Source organism: Struthio camelus, chromosome 11 (assembly GCF_040807025.1).
Source record: "Struthio camelus isolate bStrCam1 chromosome 11, bStrCam1.hap1, whole genome shotgun sequence".
In the NCBI taxonomy this organism is placed as follows: Eukaryota; Metazoa; Chordata; class Aves; order Struthioniformes; family Struthionidae; genus Struthio; species Struthio camelus.
In genome coordinates this window covers 26,149,031-26,159,079 of record NC_090952.1, presented here as the reverse complement: position 1 = coordinate 26,159,079, position 10,049 = coordinate 26,149,031, and the positions used below count along the sequence as shown (strand labels likewise).

General features: G+C 57.4%; 1 protein-coding gene across 12 annotated transcripts; it reads left to right on the top strand.

Moving 5' to 3' along the window:
* Positions 1 to 1,628: 1,628 nt before the first annotated feature.
* Positions 1,629 to 9,132, top strand: RAB9B (RAB9B, member RAS oncogene family). Of its 12 annotated transcripts, none has more exons than XM_068957053.1 (5): positions 1,651 to 1,720; positions 3,072 to 3,137; positions 4,501 to 4,574; positions 4,746 to 4,866; positions 5,767 to 9,132. In XM_068957053.1, exon 5 carries the CDS (start codon positions 5,812 to 5,814, stop codon positions 6,415 to 6,417), a length of 606 nt encoding a protein of 201 aa, XP_068813154.1. In that variant the 5' UTR covers positions 1,651 to 1,720; positions 3,072 to 3,137; positions 4,501 to 4,574; positions 4,746 to 4,866; positions 5,767 to 5,811; the 3' UTR covers positions 6,418 to 9,132. The 12 variants fall into 12 exon arrangements, with proteins under 12 accessions (XP_068813152.1, XP_068813154.1, XP_068813151.1 ...); XM_068957055.1 differs by having other exon boundaries at positions 1,718 to 1,817; XM_068957057.1 differs by lacking the exon at positions 1,651 to 1,720 and adding exons at positions 4,954 to 5,070; positions 5,180 to 5,289 and having other exon boundaries at positions 2,519 to 4,574.
* The last annotated feature ends 917 nt before the right edge of the window (positions 9,133 to 10,049 follow it).

The window sequence follows — 10,049 nt, the reverse complement described above, 5'->3', positions numbered from 1 at the left end:
CTCTCCCCAAAGGCAGGGAGGACGCGCCGCCCAAACGTGACCACCACGAATAATTCGGCAACAAAACGATTTGGGAAAGCGTGTGCCCCCTCTCCGCCCCCGGGGCGATGCTGGCCCAGGCGGGCCGTCACCCCCCGGCCCAGGCGGCACCCCGGGGCGGCGGCGGGCACGGGGACGGCGAGGGCAGGGTGAGGGCGAGGGGGGCGGCCGCGGGGAGACCCTCCGCCAGAGCGAGGAAGGAATGGTCGCACCTCGGCTGGGACAGGGTTGGGACGCGATGGTGACAGGGAGGGGACAGGAGGGGGCGACGGGGGGATACGAGGGGCCACGGGGGTGACGGGAGGGGGCGACGGGGGGATGCGAGGGGCCACGGGGGTGACGGGGGGGGTGACGGGGGGATGCGAGGGGCCACGGGGGTGACGGGAGGGGGCGACGGGGGGATGCGAGGGGCCACGGGGGTGACGGGAGGGGGCGACGGGGGGATGCGAGGGGCCACGGGGGTGACGGGGGGGGTGACGGGGGGATGCGAGGGGCCACGGGGGTGACGGGAGGGGGCGACGGGGGGATGCGAGGGGCCACGGGGGTGACGGGGGGGGTGACGGGGGGATGCGAGGGGCCACGGGGGTGACGGGAGGGGGCGACGGGGGGATGCGAGGGGCCACGGGGGTGACGGGAGGGGGCGACGGGGGGATGCGAGGGGCCACGGGGGTGACGGGAGGGGGCGACGGGGGGATGCGAGGGGCCACGGGGGTGACGGGGGGGGTGACGGGGGGATGCGAGGGGCCACGGGGGTGACGGGAGGGGGCGACGGGGGGATGCGAGGGGCCACGGGGGTGACGGGAGGGGGCGACGGGGGGATGCGAGGGGCCACGGGGGTGACGGGGGGGGTGACGGGGGGATGCGAGGGGCCACGGGGGTGACGGGAGGGGGCGACGGGGGGGATGCGAGGGGCCACGGGGGTGACGGGGGGGGGCGACGGGGGGGATGCGAGGGGCCACGGGGGTGACGGGGGGGGGCGACGGGGGGGATGCGAGGGGCCACGGGGGTGACGGGGGGGCGACGGGGGGGATGCGAGGGGCCACGGGGGTGACGGGGGGGCGACGGGGGGATGCGAGGGGCCACGGGGGTGACGGGGGGGGCGACGGGGGGGCGACGGGGGGATGCGAGGGGCCACGGGGGTGACGGGAGGGGGCGACGGGGGGGATGCGAGGGGCCACGGGGGTGACGGGGGGGGGCGACGGGGGGGATGCGAGGGGCCACGGGGGTGACGGGGGGGGGCGACGGGGGGGATGCGAGGGGCCACGGGGGTGACGGGGGGGCGACGGGGGGGATGCGAGGGGCCACGGGGGTGACGGGGGGGCGACGGGGGGATGCGAGGGGCCACGGGGGTGACGGGGGGGGCGACGGGGGGGCGACGGGGGGATGCGAGGGGCCACGGGGGTGACGGGAGGGGGCGACGGGGGGGATGCGAGGGGCCACGGGGGTGACGGGGGGGGTGACGGGGGGATACGAGGGGCCACGGGGGTGACGAGGGGTCGGGGGGGGGCAGGGCCAGACCGGGCCGCCCCGGGGGGGGAGCGGCGCGCCGCATGGGCGGGGCTAGAGCTGGCCCCGCCCCGCGGGCGTGGCGGGCGGACGCGGCGCATGCGCGGGGCTGGGGCGGCACCTGCCGCCGGCGGGTCAGGTGGGCGCGCGGCGGCGGCGGCGGCGCGGAGGGGAGGTAAGGGCGGGTCGCCGCCGCCGCCGCCATTTCGCGGTCCCGCGCCCTGGTCTCCCGTTGCCGCGGCCCTCCCTCCTCAGCGCCCCTTCCCGCTTGGGTACCTGGCTTTGTGGGGCCCTGGCTTCACGGTTCACCTGAGGGGCGGTGGGGGGCCCCCCATCCCTGTCCCCCCCCCCGGGCGGCTCGGAGGGGCTGTGGGGTGCCCCCCCCATCCCTGTCCCCCCACCCGGGCAGCTCGGAGGGGCTGTGGGGTGCCCCCCCATCCCTGTCCCCCCTTGGGCAGCTCGGAGGGGCTGTGGGGTGCCCCCCCCATCCCTGTCCCCCCCCCCCCCCGGGTGGCTCGGAGGGGCTGTGGGGTGCCCTCCCCATCCCTGTCCCCCCCCCCCCGGGTGGCTCGGAGGGGCTGTGGGGTGCCCCCCCATCCCTGTCCCCCCTTGGGCAGCTCGGAGGGGCTGTGGGGTGCCCCCCCATCCCTGTCCCCCCTTGGGCAGCTCGGAGGGGCTGTGGGGTGCCCCCCCATCCCTGTCCCCCCCCCCCGGGCGGCTCGGAGGGGCTGTGGGGTGCCCCCCCATCCCTGTCCCCCCCCCGGGCGGCTCGGAGGGGCTGTGGGGTGCCCCCCCATCCCTGTCCCCCCCCCCGGGTGGCTCGGAGGGGCTGTGGGGTGCCCCCCCATCCCTGTCCCCCCCCCGGGTGGCTCGGAGGGGCTGTGGGGTGCCCCCCCATCCCTGTCCCCCCCCCGGGTGGCTCGGAGGGGCTGTGGGGTGCCCCCCCCATCCCTGTCCCCCCCCCGGGTGGCTCGGAGGGGCTGTGGGGTGCCCCCCCATCCCTGTCCCCCCCCCCCGGGTGGCTTGGTGGGGCTGTGGGGTGCTCCCCATCCCTGTTCCCCGTGGGTGGCTCGGAGGGGCTGTGGGGTGCCCCCAGGTCCCCTTGGGCAACTTGGAGGGGCTGTGGGGTGCCCCCACCCATCCGTGTTACCCCTGGGTGCCTCATGGGGCAGTGGGGTGCCCCCACCCCAGCACCCTCTCTTGCAGGGTGGCCCAGTCCTCCTCGGCCCCGTTCGCCCTTGCTTTCCCCCCAGGCCTGGCAGCCCTGGGGGGCCCGTCCCCCTGCTCTCCTCAGCCGCCCTGGCGAGGGGCTGCAGGGCCCTCCGGCTCTCCTTGCAGGGGCTGGTCCTGCCGGGGCTGACTGCGCGCGTGGCCTTGGTGAGCGCCTGGCAGCCCAGGCAGGGTCCTGGGGAAGGCTCTCGTCGCCTGTCAAGCGGGGAGCCAAGGCCTGGGAAGTGGGGAGAGCCAGGACCCCCCCTCCCCCTGGACACCCATGTGTGCCCCCTTCTGTTTTTATCTGCAAACAGGTGCTGGTGTCCTGCGCTGAGGATGCTCTTTCCGCTTGCCTGTTCTATGTTCTGCTGGAAGCTGAGGTTGTCCTTATAAATAGCTTGTAAAGGGCTAATAATCCAGCGCAGGTTACAAACGTTGTTACCGCTGTAGGTGTGGTGGATGGCTGTGTGCCCATCGGTGTCATGGCTGTGTCACGTCTGTCAGTCGTCTGCTGACCGGCCAGACTTTGGAGTAGTCCGTAATAACCCATTAGTCATTTTTAAAACATCTGTGACTGTTAGTCACTGATTATCTGCTGTGAACCTTTTCTAAATGGAAACTTTGTCGGGCCTGATGGCTTATTTCAGGAAGGACTTTGGCACGGGCAAAGGGGAGACAGGGTGAGGACCAGCTTAAACCCCCTTAGGGGTTAGCAAGGGTTTGGAGTAGGGAGAGCAAAGGGTTTGAACAGCTCGCCTACGTAGAGGAGAGTCTTCCAAAATCATCAGCCCAGAGGGAGCTATGCTGCATTTCCTGTTTGTCTCTTGTGACATTTGTCATTTTGTTCTTCGCCTTAGAGCCACTTGGTTGCACAGATGCTTCTAAAATGTCCCCAGACCTATCAAGTCAGTGCAGCTGTGCTGACAGGGCTTTGACTTGGGGTATTTTAGTGCAGGGGAAGTGAAATTGGTGAGCTTTTAGTTAGTTTCTGTGCTGCCCACAGAGTTAAACAGAAGTTACTGATTTTAGCTTTGCGGCAGGCGCTGGCTGAAAGAGCTCTGAACAGAGAAGAAACAAAGTAGAAGCGGGGCCTCCTGGGGTTAATGCAAAAAGCGTGTTTTGCCCTGGAAGGAATAGGAGGGCTGATCCCAACAGAGGCAAGTCCTTATGCTTCTGTCAGAAGCTGACCTGGTGGTGTCACCACTAAGCAGCACCACGTGTCCGCACCCCTCCTAGGAATGTTGGTAGCAGGTGTAAGCAAGCCAAATCCCTTCGTCTTTCATACCAGGCTCGCGCCAGCTGGCTCATTCTTCTGGTTAGCAGATCTAGGTACATGTTCAGTCCTCGGATCGGATTCCAGAGTGTGTGGGTAGGCAGACCAAGCAGTTCACAGCAGTCAACTTCCTAGAATATTGACTCAGAATTGAGATGAGAAGCGGGTTACACAGCCTGTGCCCTCATGCCAGAGCACCTTCAGTTTTTTCTTCTCTCAGATTTAGCATCCACAGTGCATTGTCTGTGCCCTGGTCAGAAGTGAGATGTGTTACGTTTTACTTAAGGCAAGAGCAACTCTCTCCTCTGAGCACCTTGTTCTTGGCTGTTTTACTCCCATCATCAGTAACTGCGCTTTCAGCTTCCTAGAGCTCTGCTGCTGTTCTTCCACCCTGGTTCAGTATTACAAATTCAAAGGCAATTCACTGAACCCAGCTCTGGCAACCTCACTAACTGATGTTTGCTTTTTAGTGACTGTTACGCTGGTGTTATGCAGGTGTTCCCTGGACAGTTCTGGAGACAGAAGTGCAGTTTTTCTAGAGCAGGTACAGTACAGACAGCAGCAACACAGATCTCTCATTCCATGTAAGGCCTTTACCCTGACTTGCAGTAAGGCCCTGGGAGGGAGCAGACTAGTCCACACGTGGCCTTTCATTTGTGGCTGCTGACTGAGGAACCGGGGGTTCTTGCAGTATGAACTTGCATCTGTTTCCTAGCAAACTGTCCTGCGAAAAGCATCGCCAGAAAGAGCAGCAGAGAAGCCGTCTCTGTGCCTGGGAAACCCTTTCAGAGCTCTAGAGATCACGCACAGAAAACAAGCGCAACTCCACTTGTAAGGTGAGTCAGCATTTTGGGATGGTTAAGAATGGTTTTCTGGATGACTTACGCTGATGTTAGGCCTGTACATCTTTTATGTCCTTGCAGTATAGCAAGTCAGACAGAACAAATGAAATAGCTAGTGGCTCTGTGATGAAAAAGAAGGCCTGATGATGGTGATCCCCAGTGATATTGTGCTGTTTCTGAGGACAGAGGCGAGACAAGGTTTTTAACTAGTGATGGTATATTTGGAAAAACTAGATAAGTTTCAGGAGCAAAAAACTTTCTCATAAAGCTGATATAATTGATGCGTATCTAACTAAACTCTCAACAGTTGTTCTCAGCTTGCGCGTAGTTTGGAGACCTGCTGCTTCTATTTCAGACCTGGTGGAAGATTTGTGTGCCTGAAGGCTTGCCTAATTCCTAGCTCTACCGGTTGCTCTAGTAAGAGAGATTGCCTCCTATTTACAAAACTTGAGAAATGGGGCTGGCAATACCTTATTCTATTCAAGGTCTTTTCTGTTCACCCCCAGCAAAATCCAAAAGTTGGAGTTTTGCTCTGCGTTCCCTGACATAATGTAAAGATAGGATAATAGTAGAAATATCCTATTAATGCTTTGCCTGAAATCCAGGGTAGATTTCCAGTTATTTCCTAAAACTCCAGAGAACGCCACCATAACTGTGAGGAGCACAAAACTTGCATTCTTTGCTCCAACTTGCTCCACGGTCTGTGTCGTACTGCTTAATTCCTGAAGGGGAAACAACTGAGGGAGGTTTCAGGGATTCAGGTTTTCTTCCTTCAGCTGTAATAAGTGCCTGTGGAGACAAGGTCAGTCGCTTGGCACAGGAGCCCTAGGTACTGAGCTGAGTGACTCTCTGCAGAATCCATGACTCAAAGAGCTCTGTTTTGTACCGTTTCAGAACGCTGTAGGTTGCCTTGGTCCTGGGCCCCTCCGTCCTGCTGCAATGAGTGGGAAGTCCTTGCTCTTAAAGGTCATCCTCCTTGGGGATGGTGGAGTTGGGAAAAGTTCCCTCATGAACCGTTACGTCACCAACAAGTTTGACTCTCAGGCTTTCCACACGATTGGCGTGGAGTTCTTAAATCGGGACCTGGAGGTGGATGGACGTTTTGTGACCCTCCAGATTTGGGACACTGCAGGGCAGGAGAGATTCAAGAGCTTGCGAACCCCCTTTTACAGGGGAGCAGACTGCTGCCTGCTCACCTTTAGTGTGGATGACCGGCAGAGCTTCGAGAACCTCAGTAACTGGCAGAAGGAGTTTGTCTATTATGCCGATGTGAAGGACCCCGAACACTTCCCGTTTGTAGTTCTGGGCAACAAGATAGACAAACTTGAAAGGCAAGTGAGCACAGAGGAGGCCCAGACCTGGTGCATGGAAAACGGGAACTATCCGTACCTGGAGACTAGTGCCAAGGATGATACCAATGTGGCAGTGGCCTTTGAGGAAGCTGTGCGACAGGTGCTGGCGGTGGAAGAACAGCTAGAGCACTGTATGCTGGGCCATACCATTGACCTGCACTCCAGCTCCAAATCTGGGTCTTCCTGTTGTTAAGAGTGGCTGCCACTTGGGGAAATTCCCTTGAAGCGGTGGCTGGAGCGGAACAAGCACGGGCAGCTCAGGGGCACTCTGAGGAGGGTGGCCACGAGGACAATAGGTGGATTGCTCACCGAGGAGTTGCATCCTTTCCACCTGACTTCTAGCTGGAGTTTTCAGGCACAAGGGATATCGCTACAGGAGGGAGCGGTCAAAGAACACGAAGAGAACTGAAGAGAGTGAATTCTGATCTTTACTAAGAACTGCCTGCAGGGCAAAGCTGAGAGCGCTCTGGACACTCCTTGAGGTATTCTAGTCTTGAACTGAAAAATACTAGACCCACTAAACTCATGACCTTACTGCCAAAGGAAAGTCTGCTCCGCAATACTGAAGAAAACCTGTTGGGGAGACGTTAGCCCCTGCGACTGTGAGAATGCCAAATACTAGGGTGGCTGAGATGTGTGTATCTGTTGCTTCGGATAAGTGCATCCTGTCCTGAGAGCGAACCCTGTTGAGCGTTTGTAGTACTATGACTTGAAGCAGCAAATGAAGGAGAAGGAACTGTGTGTGAATGTTGCAGCATCAGTTCTTTGTGGCTGCCTGTTTCTGGTCTGTTTTTCCCCACCTCTAACTTTGTCTGGTATGGGTGTTACTTTGTGGAGAGACTGGCTGCTTCCTGTTTCGCATATGCTCCCTTATCTCTTCTGGAGGCTCAACATCAGATGTTGCTTCCCACAGCCTGGACAGCCCTGGATGGAAAATACCTGTGTGGACGCTCTCCTGGTTATGTCAAAGGGTTTAATGTTTCTCGGGAGCTCAGTAGATTTGGAGCGTGAATTCTGACCGGCTGGCTGCCTTCTGTCACGAGTAATTGCTGTGCCTGGACGATGAGCTCTAGCAGGCTGGGTGGTAGGTGGGTGGGATGTCTCCTGGGTATGCAGGTGGCTGGGGGAGTCATGCATGGTTAGCTGTTAAAGCCACTCATTCTGTATGCGGGGCCGGTGACCACTGTGCTTCATTAGCTGTGACAGATCAGTGTCTTCAGTTGCTTTAACTCAGATGTTTCATTCTGGTTGCAGCACATAGAACCATTCATTTTTACTACCTGTTCTGTGAGGGACGGTGCTGCTGAGCAGAGTTCACTCATGCAACTGTGCTGGCTCTTACTGCCAGCAGGGGAGTCCAGTACTCTTTATCTGCAGCTCATCTGTCAGACTTTATTGGTAGAGAGGATCCACACAGTTAATTGGCCTTTGTTAATGGCTGCTTTTTCCTATCTGATAGGGACCCTGAGATCTGGACTGATTCCACCTCTGTTCAAGGTTGCTGAAAAATGGTATGTGGGAGGCAGGGAACCCTCAAGAAAAGGGCCCCAGGGCTTTGCTAAACCCAGTTCCTGCCCCTGCTGTGTTTCAGTCCCAAGCTGTCTCTGCGTAGCAAAGAGGTCAGTGCTTGCTGGCTGCTGCTTTTTCCATTGTAACCTCATATCCTGCAACTTCCCATGCATATGTTGGTCCAGGACTGTGCTCTGATGACCTTGCCCATAAGCATATAGGAACCTGTCATGGGGAGAGTTCCCCTGGGTGTATATCAGCTAGCTGCTGAGTGCCGTGCCCACTGTGGTGAGCTACTGGACGGTGTATCGTGCAGCTCAGAGCAGCCTCATGTACTCTGTGCTTTAGAGCAAAACAGTCTCTGCCTTCACGCACATTGGCTGGTGACAGCTAATCCCATCACCTGGCAGTTTCTGAGTTTGCAGGGTGTGTCCCCTGTGGGAACTCGGGGCGATCCTGCGCTTTTCCACCGGGCAGCCACGTGTGGAAGGGACCAAAGTAATGCAAAGTACGTGTCGGAGGGATCTGATTTCTAAACAGGGCTGACCACCCACAGTGTTCACAGGATGGATAGGGAGTGCTTGCAGCCTCTGGAAAATCGGGTCCCTTGAAGTGTAGAAGAAGGCTCTGCCTCCATAGGTGCAACAGATTTTTACAGGGTTTTAAAATTATTGCTTGTTTAATAATCTCTAACCTCTGCAGGCTTCTCTAGATTTTCTTTTTCAGTTTAACACTGCTTGGTGTTTCCTTCAGGATCCTAAACTCTGTGACCTGTGGTTCTGGTTAACAACTCCAAACAGATACGTTCCACTTGAGCTGATACGCGCAGGGGTCCAGCGGGGCTGGACAGGCTCAGGCCCTTGTTTGCAGGCTGTGGTTTTAAGACACCTCCTATGAGAGAGGGCAGAGACTGAACAAGCTGTGATGTAGGAGGGACGCATGCAGTGTGCTCTTTGCAGGACCGCAGGTGCATGTTCTTGCTAACAGCTGACACTTGAGAACCTCCCAGCGCACAAAGTGCGCAGACAGTACGTATGCGTTGGTGGGTGTTGCACAGTACCTTTTCTTTATTTCCAACCAACATCGGATAGTTGATATTATTTTTTAAAACTATTTTATTAGGCCAGTGTATTTTTAAAATGCCTTTAAGAGTATAGTGTTTTATATTATATTTAAATTGTTTAATTTATTTTAAACTGATACACGCACAATTTCCAAAGGAGCCTGGATCTTGAACTCTTTGTTGCAAAGTTCAATGCCAACTCTTCGTTGCAAAGCTGTCCCCTGTCTGTGTTCTACTTGTGCTGCTGCAGTCGTAGCAATTGTTACAGAACTGGAATTGTAAAACTGAGATTCTACCTTTATTTAAGCAAATAAAACATGGATGTATTCGAATGAATTAAGGAAGTGGCTTTTGTTTTTCCACTCAAAGTTCAAGCCAGCTCCTGTTTTCCTGAGGGATATGGAGCTGCGTTGGTTATACCACTGGCAGAGAAAAGTCACTAAGGAATCAAACGGTTGGTTATTCTTGGATGTATCTAGCTAGAATAGTAGTTGAAGAAATATAACTCATTTACAAACTGAATCCAGTAACCAGATTTGTCTATTCAAGAGTATATCAGAAAACGCTTTCATAACAGAAATATGTCACGTTACTTCCCTCTGTCGCTGCAATTTAATTTTTAGCCTGGACTCCCAGCAGCAAACCGTACTATCCTCTGATTTCTTCCTGTGATCTTGGAATCAGCCCCTCAATCTCCAGGGGGCTGCAACCAGAGATAATTTCCACAGGTTGCTGAGAAAGAAATCAGCATATGGGAACTGTTTTCTTCCGCTGTCCTACCATGGCCACGTACGCCTTCATCTTTTGCAGATGGTCACCTATTTTTGGAGGCTTTCTCTGTATTTGCAAAGCCCTTGCCTGCTGTTTGCCCTGGCAGAACCTTTAGCGTATCTTTCTCGTGTCTGCTTGCCTGTGGGTTCCTGCCCGTGCTACCAGAGGTGGTGACGTGGGCTTCAACTCCTTGGAAATGCTGCTTTTTAAATGTACTGCTGGAGTATCTGAGGGCCTCCAGCATCTAATGTCAGCCATTTAAAAACACAGTTGAAAACAGAAGGCCGCAGTTACCTGGTGGAAGATGCTCCCAGCCCTGGGAAGTCGTGGGGTTGAGCAAGGCTGGGCCTGGGGTCAGCAAGGGTCTGATCTAAGGCCGTCATAACCGCTGACTCCCTTGATTTGAGACGCTTGTGAGAAAGTGTGGGACAGAGGCAGGAGTGGTGGTGAGGCAATCTCCTCGTTCCCCATTTGGCCATTAC

Excerpts from the sequence above, each read along its gene's own strand:
- RAB9B (XM_068957051.1), top strand. The coding sequence starts at position 5,812 with ATGAGTGGGAAGTCCTTGCTCTTAAAGGTCATCCTCCTTGGGGATGGT.